The 20138-nt window shown below is 44.2% G+C and overlaps 1 protein-coding gene and 1 pseudogene across 4 annotated transcripts in view; one reads left to right on the top strand and one right to left on the bottom strand.

Moving 5' to 3' along the window:
- The window catches only part of UTP4 (UTP4 small subunit processome component), a 36791-nt gene that overhangs the window by 2219 nt on the left and 14434 nt on the right, over positions 1-20138 (top strand). For all 3 annotated transcript variants that reach the window (XM_079800336.1, XM_079800334.1, XM_079800335.1), the window contains exons 3-6: positions 4912-5103; positions 6327-6411; positions 9219-9308; positions 13334-13545. In XM_079800336.1, coding sequence (XP_079656462.1) covers positions 4912-5103; positions 6327-6411; positions 9219-9308; positions 13334-13545 — 579 coding nt within the window. The remainder of the gene's footprint in view (positions 1-4911; positions 5104-6326; positions 6412-9218; positions 9309-13333; positions 13546-20138) is intronic.
- Positions 3005-3637, bottom strand: LOC307115834 (non-histone chromosomal protein HMG-17-like; annotated as a pseudogene). The gene has a single exon. The product of its transcript is annotated as a non-histone chromosomal protein HMG-17-like (transcript).

The raw sequence follows: 20138 nt of genomic DNA, 5'->3' as shown, positions 1-20138 counted from the left end.
TCCGGGTGAGGCTGGGTCCCGGGCCCGGGAGAGGCCGCGCGCCCCTGGGTCCGGGTGAGGCCACGCGCCCCTGGGTCCGGGGGAAGCTAGATCCCGGGTCCGGGTGAGGCCGTGTGCCCCTGGATCTGGGTGAGGCTGGGTCCTGGGTCCTGGGCCCAGGTGAGGCCACGCGCCCTGGGTCCGGGTAAGGCCACGCGCCCCTGGGTCCGGGTGAAGCTGGATCCCGGGTCCGGGTGAGGCCGTATGCCCCTGGATCCGGGTGAGGCCGCACACACCTAGGTCCGGGTGAGGCCACGTGCCCCTGGGTCTGGGAGAGGCCACGCGCCCCTGGGTCCGGGTGAAGCTAGATCCCGGGTCCGGGTGAGGCCATGTGCCCCTGGATCCGGGTGAGGCCACGCGCCCCTGGATCTGGGAGAGGCCACACGCCCCTGGGTCCGGGTGAGGCCACGCACCCCTGGGTCTGGGTGAGGCCATGCGCCCCTGGGTCCGGGTGAAGCTGGATCCCGGGTCCAGGTGAGGCCATGTGCCCCTGGATCCGGGTGAGGCTGGGTCCCGGGTCCGGGGGAAGCCGCACGCACCTGGGTCCAGGGGGTCCAGGTGAGGCCACGCACCCCCTGGGTCCGGGTGAGGCCACGTGCCCCTGGGTCCGGCCGAGACCCAACCAGAGGGAATCGAACCTGCATTACCACCATTTGTCCACCATCCAGAGCTGAGGGGTCAGTGCCGACATGTACACATAAGGAACTGGTGGACATTGATATTGGGTCTCAAAAGAACTGTTGGTCCAGAAAGAAACTCACTACAGACTGATTCATTTGCCTGTCAGCATAACTATTATTGCTCATCTCACATTCAGTTCATATAAGTATATCTCTAGTGACACATGATCTCGCTCATCTAGGGGAAATGATGAACAACATAGACTGATGAACAAGAACAGAACCAGAAACAAGGAGGCATCGGTAGGACTATCGGGCCTCAGAGGGAGGATAGGGGAGAGTGGAGGGAGGGGGGAGAGATCAACCAAAGGACTTGTGTGCATGCATATGAGCCTAACCAATGGTCAAGTTCAACAGGGGGTTGGGGCATCCGTGGGGAGGGGTGTGGGATGGGAATGGGGGGATGAGGACAAATATGTGACACCTTAATCAATAAAGAAATTTAAAAAAAAACACTAAGTACAGGCATAGAATATTAGTAGAGAGATAACTTACTCTGATGAGGTGGGTTTAGGAATCTTGGAAAAGAATGACTTATTGAGCTGATCCCTGAAGAACTAATAGGAGTTAAAAAATTACTGGTCACCACAACTGGGTCTTAGTGTGAACAAACGTGCTGTGGTACATGCTTGTTGCAGCCTGTGTTTTTCTTGTCATTTATGACAGCTGTGATTATATAATAATTTGTATAGTTGTTTAACGTCTTCCCCATTGAACTTCAAATTTTATGAAAGCAGGGACCATGTCAGTGATGTTCATGACTATATTTCCAGCATTTAGCTAGTGTCTAGGACAGGCGTCCTCAAACTACGGCCCGCGGGCCACATGCGGGTGTTTTTGCCGTTTTGTTTTTTTACTTCAAAATAAGATATGTGCAGTGTGCATAGGAATTTGTTCATAGTTGTTTTTTTTTAAACTATAGTCCGGCCCTCCAAAGGTCTGAGGGACAGTGAACTGGCCCTCAGACCTTTGGAGGGCCGGACTATAGTTTAAAAAAACTTTTTGTTTAAAAAGTTTGAGGACCCCTGGTCTAGGATAAAGCCACTGCTGAATTAATACTTATTGAATGAATTACATCAACCATTTGTTACTCGTGTCTCTTATTCTCTCATCTGTTTTTTCAGCAATTAAGTAATTCAATCTAGTTTTCTGCTTTCTTTCCCTACTATTTAAAGTTGCTTAGCTCTGTTAGTTACTCTCAGAATAAGAAAAAATTGTGTCTCTCAGAGTGAAAAGAATAGGGATAGGGATAGGGAGACCAACATTCTCTTCATGTCATTGACTGACACTTTGGGCAAGCCACTTCACCCACAAGTACTTTGTTTGGCCTTTTCAAATTCAGATAGGAAAAATTATACTTACCCAGTCTCTTTTGTGTCAAGCAAATAAAAGAATAAAATGCCTTGATAGATATGAAACTTTTTTATTGCTAAGAAAGCACTTAGAAATTTGAGACTTGACCGGGTGATGGGGATATCTGGGGGGAAAAAAGGAGAAACAATTGTAATAATCTGAACAATAAAGATTTATTTACATTAAAAAAAAAAAGAAGAAATTTGAGACTTGAATGAAAGGCTGGAGTGAACTGCATTAGTTTATCTTTTATTTTTTAAACAGCTTTTTACAGGTAAAATTGACAAAATAAGCAGCATGTACTTAAAGTATATAAATTAATAACTTTTGACATACACACACACACACACACACACACCCTTTGAAACCATCACCCAATCAAGATAGTTGCATTGATTTTTTTAAAAAAAATAGATACTTCAAATACAACTAGATGTAAATTTTATTCTACTGAAAAGGTTTTTTGGTGTTTTTTTCCCCAAGCCAAACTGTATCCAGCTTTACTAAAGATACTTTTCATAAACAGTCATGGTATTACAGGCAGGACATGGGCAGACAATCGTTAACAGTATACAACAACTTTCAAACTCCCTTCTTCAATGAACTGCCAAAATGAGAAAGCCACTATAAAACCCAGTGAAGTCTTCATCTGATGCTCTGAACAGGGAAGGTTTAGAGTGAGGGTTGACATTTCACATTAAGCATGTTGTTTAACAGCTTTTCACAAGCCGACCCTGACTTTCAGGAAATGAAATGAAAATGGCAGAGAATATCAATCTGTAGATCCACAATCCAAAAAGGAACTGCTGCTCTTTTGAGGGATGCCATCTCAGTGGTGACACTGGAAAGACCATATTGTCCAACATACTAGAAATCAATTTTTTGGGGTCAGGTCCCAATAGCGCTTAAGAGAGCCAAAGTCTATGCTTAAAGTGGAGAGGGAGAAAAGGACATAAAAACGAACTTTAGTTTTCCCACATGACAAGGCATTTGTGCCAAGATGGCTAATGTGTGTCAACATCAAGAGATCCCTTCTCCCAGGGACCAAGAGGAAGTTTCTCAAAACTAGAAGGGAAAGGTATTCCCCCCCACTCCCCATGTCAGTCCAGCTTTGGAGACATTCTATTAGTACTATATGTCCTTCCCCAAAAAATAGCAATGACGTGTTCTGTGTGCTAACAACATAGCTTTAAAAAAAAGTAAAACAAAATTCTGCATTTTTATAAAACTTGATAAAAATAGTATTTCAAACTGTACAGTCACCAGAAATACACAGTTATCAAAAATGCACAGACTTCACTTGGCATCTCCAGCACCTTCAGCTTTCTGTGCCTGGTCTGTTTTGGCATCTCCATTTTCTGCAGGGTTATTCCCATCTTTGCCAGCATCAGCTTTCCCTTTTCCCTTTCGGTACCTTCTCTCCTTTCTTTGCAAGGGCCTTTTTTAGGCTTGGGCTCTGGCTTTGGAGGAGCAGGTTTCGATAACCTGGCGGATCTTCTCTGTGGTTCATCCTTCACCTTGGCTTTATCTCCTTTAGCATCCCCTTCAGCCTTTCTCTTGGGCATAATGGCGATGGTGGCGGGAGGTCCGAGTGGGATGCAGCAGCGCGGGCTTTGCTCGGTCCGGTCCGGGGGTCAGTCTAGCTTCCTCACACTGCTAGGGCTCCGGGGGGTTTATAAAGTTTTTATAGCGCTGAGAGCCCCAGACTGGTTCCTACTGAAAAGGTTTTACAGAACAAGTTCTACTAAAAGAAACAAAACCAACTGTAGAAATAACTAAAACACAATCCTGGAAAAAAATGAATATGTCAATAGACATGATCTTCTGATAGCACAAAATCCCACACTCGTTATTTCTAGGGAAGTGTTTTATTTTTTAAAATTTTTATTCATTGATTTGAGAGAGAGAGAGGAAGAGTGAAACATTGATTTGTTGTCCCACTTATTTATGCATTCATTGGTTGCTTTTTAAAAATATATATGTTTTGCCCTAACTGATTTGGCTCAGAGGAAAGAGCATTGGCCTGTGGACTGAAGGGTCCCAGGTTCGATTCCGGTCAAGGGCATGTGCCTTGGTTGCGGGCACATCCCCAATAGGGGGTGTGCAGGAGGCAGCTGGTTGATGTTTCTAACTCTCTCTCCCTCTCCCTTCCTCTCTGTAAAAAATCAATAATATGTATATATTTAAAAAAATAATAAAAATTTAATATATATATATGTGTGTGTGTGTATATATATATATATATGTTTTTTTATTTGAGAGAGAGAGGAAGGTAGAGGACTAGAGAGAGAAACGTCCATGTGAAAGTGAAACATTGGCTGCCTGCTGCATGCCCCTTACTGGGGATCGAGCCTGCAAATCGACCTCTTGGTTCATGGATCAATGCTCAATCACTGAGCCACACTGGCAGGGCTGGTTACTTCTTGTGTGTATCCTGACCTGGGTTTGAACCCGCAACCTTGGTTTATCGGGACAGTGCTCTAACTGAGTTACCTAGCTAGGGCTAGGGAAGTATTTTCTTTTTCTTTTCTTTTTTTTTAAATATACGTTGATTGATTTCAGAGAGAAAGGGAGAGGGGGAGAGAGAGAGAAACATCAGTGATGAGAGAGAATCATTGATCGGCTGCCTCCTGCACATCCCCCATTGGGGATCAAGCCCGCAACCCAGGCATGTGCCCTTGACCAGAATCGAACCTGGGACCCTTCAGTCCGCAGGCTGACGCTCTATCCACTGAGCCAAACCAGCAAGGGCTTATTTTTCACCATGTTGCCTGTGAGCACTCAGTGCTGGTAGATGATGAATTCATGATGGGTTGTTGAAGTTATGGTGTTTCTGCAGTTTTTCCCAGGTCATGAGTCTCGAGCTACAGAAGCTTTGTGTTGGGCAAAAGGACAGCGACTCTTTAGTGCTGGACTCAATGGAGAGATTATCGAGTATGATTTGCAGGCCTTAAACATCAAGTATTCTATGGATGCCTTTGGAGGACCCATTTGGAGCATGGCTGCCAGCCCCAGTGGCTCTCAACTTTTGGTCAGTATGCAACTCTTGGTAATTTAAACCAAGATTCTCTTGTGCCCACTTAAAACTTCTTCCCTGTGTTCATAGGAAGGTAGATTAAAGTTATGTTACGCTATTTAGCAATTCCGATCCGAGTTAGATTTCAACAATCCCAGAATGAGATTGTAGTTGATATTGAGGATTAATAATCCCTTGTCCTTTTGCATCCTTTCTGTTTTTACTTTTGACCTTGTTCATTCATTTATGAAATGAGAGGGTTAGTTTGGTTTCCCAAACTTTGTTCTTTGGAATTGGGAGCTGTAGAGACTTTTGTTTTGTTGTGTTTTACAATGAATTTCATTTCAGAATATAGCATATTAAATCCTTTTGTAGAGTCACAGTGCACTAATGCATATTAAAAATTCCTAGGTCCTTCCACTAGTTAACTTGTGCAACTGTGTTTCACCACAGTGTTTCTCAAAATTGTTTGAGCACAGATTGAGAAGACTGCTCCCCCAACCATTACATTAGAATGGGTGCTTTCAGAGGTTGAACCTTTTGTGATAAGACCACTGTTCTCTTCTGGTTTGCACTAATTTGTACAATATCTTGATAAGTCTCTGTTTAGATTATACACTGAATGGCCAGATTATTATGATCTCTGAACACATAATAATCTGGCCACTCAGTGTATATCCTATATAATAAAAGGCTAATATGCAAATTGTCCCCTCAACCAGGAGTTTGACCAGCAGGCAGACCGGCCAACTGCCCATGTCCCCTCCCCCTGGCCAGGCTGGCCGGACCCCACCCATGCACGAATTCATGCACCGGGCCTCTAACACACACACACACACACACACACACACACACACACACACACACACACAGTGGCGAGATTATTATGCGTTCAGAGATCATAATAATCTGGCCACTCAGTGTATAGTTCCTAGGTCTTTCATTTAGTCCATGGGTCTCTAGCAGAGATGCCCTGTGAAATCCTACTTCTATTCTATGTCCAGTGCAGGAATTGGGCCACTACTTAGCCTGCTTTCTTGTCAGGACATAAAGGCTACCAAGAATACACAACCAGTTTCTTGGTGCCAGTACTTTTTTCTGTCACTAATTATTTTTCAGAGCAAGTGATCACTTTAGGGAAGAAATGTATATATTTGTAAATAAATATGTTTATAAGTGTAAAAGTTAAAATTGTAAAATGCTTATTTCTCTATTTTCTACCTCCTCTCCCCTAATAGGTTGGTTGTGAAGATGGATCTGTGAAACTATTTCAAATCAACCCAGACAAAATCCAGTTTGAAAGAAATTTTGATCGGCAGAAAAGTAAGGGTCATTTCTGGTGGGGCTGTGAATAGCCTTAGCAAGTAGTTATGTTTCTGTGCCACTAGGGATGGGATATTTCCCCATGGGTCCAGGTAATATTTTAACTACTAGAGGCTTGATGCACGAAATTTGTGCAAGAGTAGGCCTTCCTTCTCCCAGCGGCCGGCACCAGCTTCCCTCTGGCACCCAGGACCTGGGCTTCCCTCTGGCTGCAGCAGGCACCTGGGACCTGGGCTTCCCTCCCAGCCCCAGCTTCATACAAAAGGTCATCTGGAAGTATGTCCAGTCTAATTAGCATATTATACTTTTTTACTAGAGGCCCAGTGCATGATTGAATCATGCACGTGTAGGGTCCCCTACACACTTTCGCTTTTCGCAGTGGAGCTGGGTGACTGTCCGCTGGTACACCAGGCCTTTCAGAAGCCTCCGGCTCAGCGGAGGCTTCTGAAAGGCCTGGTGCCGGAGCAGACAGGCACCCAGCTCCCACGTTTTTGATGGTCCGCGGCCGCTGAGGGGGCCTACCCTGCTGTTGAGAGGCGCAGGGGGCGGGAGTCCCACCCACTGCGCCTCTCAACAGCAGGGTAGCCCCCCTCAGTGGCAGCGGATCCGTGCCTCTCAATGGCTGGATAGGCCATCCCGAGTCCCGCCCCCCAGCCTCCCACCGCCCAGTCGTGGGCGTAGCGGAGTGATGGTAATTTACATGTTACTCTATTATTAGATAGGATTATTATAGACTAGAGGCCCGGTGCACAAAATTCGTGCACTCGGGGGTGGGGGTCCCCTCAGCCTAGCCTGCGCCTTCTTGCAGTCCAGGAGCCCTCAGGGGATGTCCGGCTGTCGGACATCCTTAGCACTGCTGCGGAGGCGGGAGAGGCTCCCACCACCACAGCTGCGCTTGCCAGCCATGATCCCGGCTTCTGGCTGAGCAGCGCGCTCCCCCTGTGGGAGCACACTGACCACCAGGGGCAGCTCCTGCATTGAGTATCTGCCTCCTGGTGGTCAGTGCACGTCATAACGACTGATCAACCGGTCAACTGTCTGCCCCCTGGTGGTCAGTGCATGTCATAGCAAGCGGTTGGGAGTCCTTAGCATATCATTAGCATATTGCACTTTGATTGGTTGAACGGATAACCAGATGACCGGATACTTAGCATATTAAGCTTTTATTATATAGGATATGCTAACAGGGTATGTACTAGAAGCCATCTCTAGCTCAGGTTTTCTCCATTATATAGCATAGTTGTGTTTGCTTGGTTAAGTGAAAATATAGAAAACCAGAAATATAAAATAGAAAAGCTAGTGTTTCTCTATAGGTTGATTTGTTAATCCTCACTTAAATTTGTGATGTTTCAACAAGTGTGCATAAAGTCTAGAAACCAGAATTTCATCTTTAGGAGCTGTGGTTCTTTTTTATTGCTGTTAATCTTCACCCAAGGTATATTTCCATTGATTTTTTTTTAGAGAGAGTGGAAGGGAGGGGGAGAGACAGAGAGAGAGAAACATCGATGTGAGAGAGACACATTGATTGGTTGCCTCCTGCATGCGCCCTGACCAGGGCCAGGGATTAAGCTTGCAACCGAGGTACGTATCCTTTTTTTTTTTCTTTCTGGGGTATGTGCCCTTGACCGGAATTGAACCCGGGACCCTTCAGTCTGAAGGCCAACGCTCTACCCACTGAACCAAACAGGCTAGGGCAGAGTTGTGGTTCTTAATCCTGCTAGTGCATTTAAATTGAACAGGGGAGTTCTATAAATAATTGCCCATGTTTGAGCTTCATCTGGACCAATTGATACTGACCTGTAAAGTAGGGGTTGGCAAACTGTTTTTGTAAGGACACAAAGTAGTAAATATTTTAAGCTGTATAGGTCAAACATCTCTGCCAACTCTGTTGTGGCACAAAAATAGCCATAGATAATACTTAAACAAATGGGCATGCTCCCGTAAAACTACTTTCAAAAAAAGGTGGTAGGCCTCATTTGGCCTTAAGGCCATAGTTTGCTGACTCCCCTTCTAGCAAATAGCAACTGTCCCATGTATTCTTTGTATCCATTAGTAATGCTTATTCTCTGCGACTCAGATTCATATTTTGGTTGTTTTTAATACCTTTGGGGTGTTCTTTTTAAATTACAAAGGTGATCCAGTGCTTGTTAAAAATTTCATATGTTTAGCCAAGAATAAAAGAGAAAATAAGTATCTCATTCCCCTATGTAGACAACATTTTGAGATTAATCTACTAGACTTTATAAACAAATACACAGGGGTGCCTGAACCTGTTTTCAGCTTTGTTTTCACTTGTTACATCACAGACATCTGTCAGTCATGCGAGTCTGCATGGCATTGCATTTTATGGTGTTCCATAATTTATTTAGTCAAACTCCAACTGATGGATAGTAATTATTTCTTTACTGCTACAACCAGTGTTGCAGTGAATATTTTTATATACATGTTTTTGGGCACTCATGCAAGTATTTCTCTTTGATTTAATTCCCTGTGCAATTACTGGGCCAAACATGCACATTTACTTTTTGTTAGGCTACTACCAGATCGCCCTCCCTCAAAAGGTTGTGCTTCTTTATACTCCCATCCACCATTTATACATTATTAGAGTTAGTATCAAATACTTCATTATGGATCCCAGGGCAAAGTTGTTCCTCATCTATAATAAACCAGTTCTTCACAAGAGTGCAGTAAGTGTGAGAGCTAAGACTAGAGAACAGTAGCCCCATAGATAATTGTGGAGGGAGAACTCAGTTACCTTTTGCTGTATATTTATGTGTATGTCACTTTTTTATTGTTCAACTCCCAAGGTCGCATCCTGAGTCTCAGCTGGCATCCCTCTGGTACCCACATTGCAGCTGGCTCCATAGACTACATTAGTGTGTTTGATGTCAAATCAGGTGACTGTTTTTCTCAATTCATTTGGGATGTGGGTCTTGTTAGTCAGATTCACATTTCTGACAAACTGGAGTTCTTGTTATGTTGCAACGATGTTTAGCCCTAACCTCATTAATCTTCTGGGATGTTCACCATGAATTTCAGTCCTTTCTTAGATTACTAATCCTGCTTTGGGAGGAATCTTGGGTCTTCTATGGGATGCAGTATTTTTTTTATTATTATTATTGATTTCAGAGAGGAAGCAAGGATAGAGAGATAGAAACCTCAATGATGAGAGAGAATCATTGATCGGCTGCCTCCTGCATGCCCCCTACTAGGGATCTAGCCCACAACCTAGGCATGTGCCCTTGGCTGGAATCGAACCTGGGACCCTTCAGTCCGCAGGCTGACGCTCTGTCCATTATGCCAAACAAGCTAGGGCTGCAGTATTTTTTTTTTTAATATGTTTTTATTGATTTTACAGAGAAAGGAAGGGAGAAGGGGAGGGAGAGGGAAACATCAATCGACTGCCTCCTGCACACCCCCTACAGGGACCAAGCCCAAAAACTAGGCATGTGCCCTGACTGAGAATCAACCAGCAACCTCAGAGCATGGGACAACACTCTACCATTTGAGCCACACTGGCCAGAAAGGGATGCAGTATATGTGTATATATGTGAGTGTGTACATATATGTATATATATATACTAGATGCCCGATGCTTCGTGCAAGAGTAGGCCTTCCTTGCCCCAGCTGCTGGCACTGGCTTCCCTCTGGCCGCTGGCAGGCAGGCAGGCATCCGGGACCCGGGCTTCCCTCGCAGACCTGGCTTCGTCCGGAAGAATGTCCAGTCTAATTAGCATGTTACATATATATATATATATATATATATATATATATATATATATATATATATATATATATATAAAATAAGTGTAATATTTTGGTTAATCCTTACCCAAGGATATTTTTCCCATTAATTTTAGATAAAGTGGAAAGGAGAGAGGGAGGAAGGGAGAGAGAGAGAAAGAAACATCAGTGTGAGAGAGATACATTGCATATACCCTGGTTGGGCTAGGGATCAAACCTGCAACCCAGGAAATACCGTTGACTGGGAATCGAACCCTCAACCCTTCAGTGCGTGTGCTGACACTCTACTGAGAAACACTGGCCAAGGCTGTTTCCTGGTTTTTACAGCATTCTGTCTTTGTTTCATTATATACTAACTCTTTTCTTTTTTCTAAGGCTGTTCATGATAGTATTTGTCAGGTGTACTTCACCCTGACCTTGTTTTTTCCTTGTTACTTGTTTTCTTTTCATCTGCTTGGCCCCTACTTTTCATAGTAAAGCTTTCCTCACATGTCTTATGACAGCCCTCATCACCACTGGAGTGCAGTTTTAAATTCTCCTGCCTTGGGTTAATAAGCTAATGCACCGGGCCTCTAGTATGCATATAAGATCTTTGGTTAATCTCTTCCCCTTCTCCTCCCTTCCCTCTGAGATTCATCAGTCTGTTCCATGTTTCCATGCTTGTGTGTGGAGCGTCTTCCCCCTGGTGGTCAGTGCGCGTCATAGCTACCGGTCAAAAGGTCGCTTAGGTTTTTATATAGACATCTATATTAAAAATATAGGAATATGCAAATTGACCAGGACGCCATCATAGCAACAGTAACAACCGAACAGCAGGCTGGCAGGCTGCGTGGGGTGACCAGGCCGGCAGGGGCTTTAGGGATGACCAAATGACTGAACAGCAGGCTGCATGGTGTGACCAAGCCGGCAGGGGCGTTAGTGAGGGATGACCAAATGACTGAACAGCAGGCTGCGTGGGGTGACCAGGCCGACAGAGGGGGTCAGTTGAGGGCAATCATGCCGGCAAGGGGGGCAGTGAGGAGCGACCAGGTTGGGGAGGGGGGGGCAGTTGGGGACGACCAGGCCGGCGGGGAGGGGAAGTTGGGGGCAACCAGGCCAGCGGGGTGGGGGGCAGTTGGGGGCAATCAGGCTGGCAGGCAGAGGTGGTTAGGGGTGATCAGGCTGGCAGGGGGGGCAGTTAGAGTCGATCAGGCAGGCAGGCAGGTGAGCAGTTAGGAGCCAACCTCCCGCGGTCCCTCCCTAGCCGACCGCACCTGGGGCAGCACAAGGGCTCAAAGGGCGTCTGCAAAGTGAGCGGGGTCCCTCTAGCAGGTGGGGTCCCTCGGCCTGGCCTGTGGGATTGGGCTGAAACCGACAGTCGACATCCCCTGAGGGGTCCTAGAGTGCAAGAGGCACTCTGCAAAGTTGCTGTCACTTGGCAGCTCCTGCGTTGAGCGTCTGCCCCCTGGTGGTCAGTGCACGTCATACTTATCGGCCAGTCAGCCAGTTGGCCAGTTGCTTAGCCTTTTATATATGCAGATATATAGACTAGGGGCCCAGTGCAAAAACTCATGCACCTTGAACTTTGGGCCACGAGGCTGCAGTGGCACAGGGGCAGATCTCAGCCCATCCTCCGCACCCCCGCCTAGCCTCTCCCACCGTGGCCCCCCGTCCCCTGTCTGCTGGCAGCCCCGCTCCTGCTGCCACCGCTCCCACATGCTGTCAGCACTGGTCCCATTAGCACCCGCTGACAATGCGGAGCTATTGGGGCTGATACCAGCAGCAGGTGTGAGTGGTGCCGGCACCATCAGTGGTTGCGAGCGGCAGCTGCTGCCCCGATCACCCCTCAGGAGCAGGGGGTGGTGGAGAAGCCCTCAGGGGCAGTCAGGGCCAGTGCTGGGCAGCGGTGGCTCCAGTGCTGGCAACGGGTGCAAGCGATGGCTCTGGTGCTGGCAGCAGGTGCAAGCACCAGGCAGGACCACGGCTCACGGGAGCAAAGAATTTTCCGTAACCACCAGAGGCTCATGACCAGAGCCCCGCCTTAGTCTAGTGCCCCCGCTCACCTGTTCCACTATCCCGCTGTGGCTGATGCCTGCCGTGTTCCACATTCTGCCGATGCCCGCCATGTTCTGTGTGCGCCCCCTGGTGGTAAGCACACGTCATAGCGACCAGTTGTTGAGTTGTTCTGCCATTCGGTCTATTTGCATATTAGGGTTTTATATATATACTAGTAGCCCTGCGCACAAATCTGTGCGCCAGTAGGTCACTGCCGCCCTCCTGTAGCTCCCCCCGCTCTCCCCATAGCTTGCTGCCCTGCCCCTTCCTGTAGCTCTCTGCCTCCCACTTGCTTGCTGCCCTGCCCCCTCCTGTAGCTCTCCACCTCCCGCTTGCTTGCTGCCCTGCCCTATTCTGTAGCTCTCTGCCACCTGCTTGTAGTTCGCTGCCTCACCCTCCTGCAGATCCGGTGATCCGGTCACTACGCGGTATGTTGTTACGCCTCAGGGCATAACGGATAATTAGCATATTCCTCTCTTATTATATAGGATATATAGATATAGATATAGCTATTCCATATAGTATTCCCACCCTCAATTGTGCCTGATGTCCCTCTTCAGAGAATAGGTCTCTAGTCTTTTGTTGAGGTGGTGTTTTATGGCATTGCCTGATTTTTACTTAGGGGAAGGGATCTGAGGGATCTACAAGTTTCTTAAACTTTCAATCAGTCCCTCCTTTTAGTCCCACTTTCTTCCTCTGTTTCCAGAGCATCTGGGGTCACCAGCTCCTGACTTTTCTGAGGATCCCAGGGTGAAGTCAGGTGGCTTCTTGGCTTTCCCCACTGCTGACTTGGTATTTAGTTTCAGAGCTCTGCTGAGCCAGTTACCACTCTACACATTCTCATAAATTGTCACTGTCTCTTTCTTTTCCAGGGGGTTTGGAAAAGAGCAAAGTGTAATGGTTGTGTGCAATTGGCTAGTTTTAAGTACAGTCTCTTCTCCATCCCACTCCCACCCCTCCAGCAAATTTCTGTCCCTCCCCTGTCCCTACCCCCCTCTCTCCTCTTTAGGCAACCATTTTGGTGTTCAGAGGCTGAGTTCACCGTAAGTAATATACTAGTATATTGGATGTGGTTTGTGCTCAGGTAGCTAACTTAACATATGTCTACCACATCATTCAAATGTGGACTTTTCTTATTTTTCAGGGAGCGCTATTCATAAGATGCTCGTGGATAGGCAGTATATGGGTGTGTCTAAACGGAAGTGTATCATTTGGGGTGTGGCCTTCTTGTCTGATGGCACTGTCATCAGTGTGGACTCTGCTGGAAAGGTGCAGTTCTGGGACTCAGCTACTGGGACGCTTGTGAAGACCCATCTCGTTGCAAACGCTGACGTGCAGTCCATTGCTGTCTCTGATGTGAGTATGGCTCCTGTTTTGAGCAGTTCCTGTACAGTCCGGGGGATGAGTAGAGAAGGCCCTGGCAGTATTGCACCACAAACACTGTTCCCTGGCTCTGAACGTTGCACTGGAGGAAGATGAGTTTAGGAAAATATATCTGAAAAGCCACTTAATTTCCCTGAACTCTCTTAATTCTCTTAGCAACTAGCTGGAGAATATTCTTTGAAAGATTGGTTAGCAGAAAGGTTTTCTTCAGGCACTTTCCACCCCTAGTTAATCACATCTGATTGTAGATAGGGCACAGTGTGCTCAACGAATCTTGAGAAGCAGTGTTTCCCCTCTCTATAACTGATCTCCTGCTTCCTATCTTGGGAAATTAGAAGATAATTTTATATTGATTTTTGACAATGTTCATTTGAAGTCTTCTAGTTGAATAAGACTTAAGCAGTTTTGTATTAAACAGGTGTGCCTCTTTCCTTTTGGTAACCAGAGTGCTTAATCAGAAACGTTTGGGTATTTTAGCAGTGAGGCATAGAAGTAACTTTGAGGTTTGTTGACTACGTCCTTTATTTTTTTGCCTTCTTAGTTTGAGAATTGCTTGCTATCTTATGGGTGAAAATCCAGTTTCTAGTGTGGAGATCACACATGTTTACTTTCCTTGCCTATAAAATGTTTGTCCCATTTCACAGGTTTTCCGTGAGAACAATTTTGTGTGTATTAAAGCCTTGTAAAACATGTAGATGTCACCTATAAACTATAATAGAAGTGTAAATTGAGCCCTAGCTTGCTTGGCACAGTGAATAGAACGTCGGCCTGCTGACTCAACAGTCGTTTCCCGGATCGCTTCCTGTCAAGGGCACATGCCTGGGTTGCGTGCTCAATTCCCAGTAGGGGGCGTGCAGGAGGCAGCTGATCGATGATTCTCTCTCATCATTGATGTTTCTGTCTCTCTCGCACTCTCCCTTTCTCTCTGAAATCAATAAAAATATTTTTTAAAATCTCCAAAGAGTTAAAAAAAAGTATAAGTTGAAATGAGTGGGAGAAATTCTCTTTTTAAAATGGAGTCTTAATCCAAAATGGTTGTAATTATTAGACTTAAGACTTAATTATTGATTTTAGTAGCATTTTAACTGTACTTACACAAATATTATGTGCCTGTTTCAAAGATCAAGGAAGATGTATATTGATTACTATGGAACAATTTTCAGAATATATTGTTAAGAGGGAAAAACAGAACAGCATAATAGTGTATAAGCTACACTAATTAAAAGAGAAAGATGCAAATTGACCATACCTTCGCGACGCCCACCAGCCAGTCAGGAGTGAGTATGCAAATTAATCCAACAAAGATGCAGGGTTAATTTACGTATGCAGGTGCTGAGCAGCCATTCCGCACCGCCCCAGTAGCTCCGGGCCTCTGGGCAGGCGGAAAGGCCGCTCTGGGCCTCTGGGCAGTGTGGGAAGGCAGAAAGGTGGCTCTGGCCTGAGCGAAGGCGGTGCTGGCAGCCAGGGGAAGGAAGGCCCATTCTTGCACGAATCTTCGTGCATTGTGCCTCTAGTATAGGACATAACAGTATATTAAGAGAAGAAGGGGTAGCCGAAACTGGTTTGGCTCAGTGGATAGAGCGTCAGCCTGCGGACTGAAGGGTCCCAGGTTCGATTCCGGTCAAGGGCATGTACCTTGGTTGCGGGCACATCCCCAGTAGGAGGTGTGCAGGAGGCAGCTGATCGATGTTTCTCTCTCATCGATGTTTCTAACTCTCTATCCCTCTCCCTTCCTCTCTGTAAAAAATCAATAAAATATATTAAAAAAAGAGAGAGAGAGAGAGAGAAGAAGGGGTAGATTTATATATTAGGTATTTATGTATTATTTTTTTGTATATGCAGTTATGCTAGTATATGTGTGTATACATACATATATAATATCTCTAAGAAGATTTTTTAAATGCAAATTATAATTTCTGGAGAGGGAAATTGCGGGGGGGGGGGGTCAGTGGGAGGTAGGCTTAATTTGTATTGTATACCATTTTATACTGTTTGATCTTTCTTTTCCCATATGCCTATATTACTACATTGCATTGACTCTTTATATCTGATTGTAAAATATGCCATAATTTTTTTGTTATGAGAAAGAAGAAACACTGCCAATTAAACTATGCCATAGTGTTTTTTTTTGTAAAGTAAAATATGTATATTATAATATAAGCATATAATATAAACTATTATAATATAAAATGACACAATGCTTTTTTAAACATAGAAGTTATATTTTCCTTGAGACTTAAACATCAGTTTTTGTGATAGCACTTATGCATATATTAAAAGGAAAGTATAACTGACTTAAAGTGATTAAGGTATTCCTAAAACTTCTTCACATTCAAAGTTGGACTCTGAATCACTTTTTTTTCCTTAATATGTTTTTATTGATTTTAAATATTTTTATTTTATTTTATTTTTTAATATATTTTATTTATTTTTTACAGAGAGGAAGAGAGAGGGATAGAGAGTTAGAAACATCTATGAGAGAGAAACATCGATCAGCTGCCTCTTGCACACCTCCTACTGGGGATGTGCCCGCAACCAAGGTACATGCCTTTGACCGGAATCGAACCTGGGACCCTTCAGTCCGCAGGCTGACGCTCTATCCACTGAGCCAAACCGGTTTCGGCATGTTTTTATTGATTTTAGAGAAGAAGGGAAAGGGAGAGAGAGATATAAACATCAATGATGAGAGAGAATCATTGATCAGCTGCCTCCTGCACATCGCTTACTGGGGATCGAGCCTGCAACCCAGGCATGTGCCCTTGACTGGAATTGAACCTGGAGCCTTTCAGTCCGCAGGCCAACGCTCTATCCACTGAGCCAAACCAACTAGGGCTGAATCACTTTTTAACTAAAAAAAGTTTAGTTAAACTTTTAGTTAAACTTAAATGTTTGCCACACCTGCCTCCCAGCCATCCATCCGTATGTTGGTGATGAAGCTCCACTGTGGTCCTAAGATTTTATTTCCTTTTATTTATATTTTTCTTTTTAAAAATTTTATTTTTTGTTATCAAGCTTTTCTTTTATGCTTTTGGCAGCGTTTCTGAAGTCTTAGTGTTGGCTCTTTATCTGAAGATGTCACACAATAACAGGTTGACAGATACAAGATACCCTGATTTGAGAGCTGTTGCCTGACAATCAGTGAATTGTGGTACTTATTCAAAATTGAAAAATGCAGTTGTACATACAATATATAGATGATGTATTATAGAATTGTACTCCTGAAACCTATATAATTTTATTAACCAAAGTCACCCCAGTAAATTCAATGCAAAAATTGCAATTGTACAAATTCCAGCCCTCAAAAAATGTGTATCACAGACTCCAGAGTGGGCAGACTTGGGTTTGAATCCCAGCTGTACCGCCAAATAGCTGTGTGTCTTCCTTGGGCATGTTACTTTTTCCAAGCCTCAGTTTCTTCTTTGAAAACAAGGATGCTAGTGACACATAGAGACTTTGGGGGAAGATTAAATGGGTCGTCCTTGTAAAGTGCCAAGTACCAAGTCTGGCATAGAGTGTGTGGTTATCAGCATTATCGTTTTCATGTCTCTTTTGAAAGTGGTCCTAATTTCCAGGCTTTTCTCCACTTCATTCTTGCCAGAACCGCCAATTATTTTTAGATTTCTTTTTATTGGATTTTTCATTGACTAAAATGTGAACAGCAGCAAATACCCAGTCCTTTGATCTTGTGTCTTTCACCTTCGTGGAGTAAGCGAGCACTGGTTCCTGCCGGGCATTGTCGGGAGCGTTTGCTTTCATTTACTAGGACAGGTCAGTCCTGAGATTTTGTTCTGTGTGAAGCAGCCACTGATTAAACTAGGACACACACCTTCCAGTTTTGCTTTTCCATGGCTGCACCCTGAGAGAACTCTTTTTCTTTCGTTTTCTTTTCCGTTCTTTTATGATTCCACCTCGGAAGAGGATGTGGAGTTAGAGAGACCTGCCTTCCCAATTCCTTCCTGTAGGTGGGACTTCAAGCAAACTGGAACTTTTTCCCCCAGTAAACTGAATGAACTGTTTTAGTTTAGATGGGGGAGAGTGTGTGAGTTCCTGAGCTGCTCGGTATCACCACTTTTGCCTTGAGCTAATGGTTTTCAATTAGTGTCCTTAGAGGAGTTGAGGGAGAGGCTGGTCTGGGCCACCTTATATGCTGTCCTTCCGATATACTTTCGTTCCTTCTCCACCATCATATGCTGCAAATGATCCCAGAGAGCTGGCACAGGCTGAGCAGGTGTGGTGTGTCCAGAGCAAAGGCTTCGGAGGCAAATGGCCCTGTGTCTGTCATGTCTCTAAACCTCTCGAAGTACCAGTTTCCTTGTCCATGTAAAGGGCTATTAAATGATTAGGGAGACAAAGGGGAAAATCATGGCTCATACAAACATGGAATGGAAATATGTCAGAGATTTTCTATAGCTCATTAACTGAGAGAACTGGTAAGATGTTACAAGCAGAATTTGAAGAACACAGATATATATGAGGTCATCAGGAATGCTGAAATTAATTTGCAAGTTGTTGCAGGACTCAATGTCCACAGGGCAATAATCAGTTGCATTTCAACCAGGCAATTTTTTTTTTTTTTTGCATTTCTGTGCAAAAGATAATCACTCAATTTTCTATAATTTACAGAGTTGTGAAACAGCTCCCAGACAGTCAAAGGGCTCAGTAAACCAGTACACCAGTGCTTTTTAATGCTCATTTCAGACTCTTCCTCTATTTCTCCTGGTAGAGAAAATGATGCTTACTTTTGCAAGATATTGAAGTATTGGTGATGATATGACATAAAGTTTCTAGCACAGTAAGTGTGTAGTTGATGGTAGCTGCTTGCTCAAACATATTGAGACATCTCATCTCTTGATTGACCGAACTAGTCTTTATACTAATTGATTGGTTGACTGCTGATTGAGGTTCCTAATTTTTCTCACTCTCCTATTAAACATCCTGTCTTTTATTCTTTGCTCAAAATTAGTGTACTTTTATTTTTTACTTGTTAATTTGTATAATCCTCATCCGAGGACATGCTTAGAGAGAGAGAGATCTACTAGTATGAGAGAACATCCATCAGTTGCCTCCTGTACACACCCTGACCTGGGCTTGAACCTGAAGCCTATGTATGTGCCCTGACCGGGAATCTAAAGAGGAACCCTTTGGTGCACAGGACAGTCAGTGCTCAGCCAACTGAGCCACTCTGGCCAGGCAAATTATGTTTATTTTTAAAAACGAGTTAAGAAGAAAATGGTTTTGAGAATATAGAAGAATTAAAAAAAAATAAGACCTTTTAAAACTAACAAATCACAGTGCTTAACACACTGGCAAGAGAGAGCCTTAAACCGGGACCAGGAAACCCGACCTTTTTATGATGCTAATCAGGCTATTTCCCCTCCTCAGCCCACCCTCTCTTCGTCTTTAAAAAGAAGACAGTGAATTTCAGGGATTTTCAAACTTCATTCTTTTGACTACCAGTTTTGCAATTGTTTGCCCTATATCCTTTAATCATTTAAAAAAATGTTTTTATTGATTTCAGAGAGAAGAATGGAGAGGGAGAGAGAGATAGAAACACCAGTGATGAGAGAGAATCATCAGTCGGCTGCTTCCGGCACACCCCCTACTGGGGATCAAGACCAAAACTGGCTCATGTGCCCTGACCCAAATCGAACCGTGACCTCCTGGTTCAGGGTCGACACTCAATCACTGAGCACACCAGCTGGGCTATGTTCTTAACACTTTATTTACATTTAAAATCTTTTTTATTGTGATAAAATTTACATAACAAAATTTGCCATTTTAACCATTTGTTAATGTATTCTTGTATTTTCTTTATATATATATATATTTATTTATTTATTTTATTGATTTCAGAGTGGAGAGAGAGATAGAAACATCAATGATGAAAGAGAATCATAAATTGGCTGCCTCCTGCACGCCCCCTACTGGGGATCAAGCCTGCAACCCAGGCCTGTGCCCTTGACCAGAATAGAGCCTGGGACCCTTCAGTCCGCAGGCCAACGCTCTATCCACTGAGCCAAACCGGCTAGGGCTTTTTAAAATCATTTTTAAGTGTACAATTCAGTGGCCTTAAGTATATTTACGGTGTTGTGCATCCATCACCTCTCCATTTTCAGAACCTTTTCATCACCCATTAAAGAACTCCTTATTCCTTCCCTCTCCCAGCCCCTGATTACTTCCATTCTACCTTATGTCCCTATGAATTTGCCTGTTCTGGGTACCTCATAAGTGGTATCATATATTTGTTCTTCTGTGTCTTTGTTATTTTACTTAGCATAATATTTTCAAAGTTCATCCATGTTGTAACATTATCAGAATTTCATTCCTCCTTAAGGCTAAATAATACTCCATTGAGTTTATCTGAATGAAACACCTCATTGAGTTTATCTGTTGATGGACATTCGGGTTGTTTTCATATTTTGGCTCTTGTGAATAATGCCGCTATGAACACTGGTGTTCATGTTTCTGTTGAGTCCCTGCTTCCAAATCTTTAACATATATTTTCATTACTATTCTTGCTTGGATTGGTTTATTTGTGTTTGTTTTTTAGGTTTTTTTTGTTCTAT

This window comes from Cnephaeus nilssonii (genome assembly GCF_951640355.1).
Source record: "Cnephaeus nilssonii genome assembly, chromosome: 20".
NCBI classification, from domain to species: domain Eukaryota; kingdom Metazoa; phylum Chordata; class Mammalia; order Chiroptera; family Vespertilionidae; genus Cnephaeus; species Cnephaeus nilssonii.
Note: the sequence above shows the minus strand (reverse complement) of the source record. Positions and strands in the feature narration are given on the sequence as shown.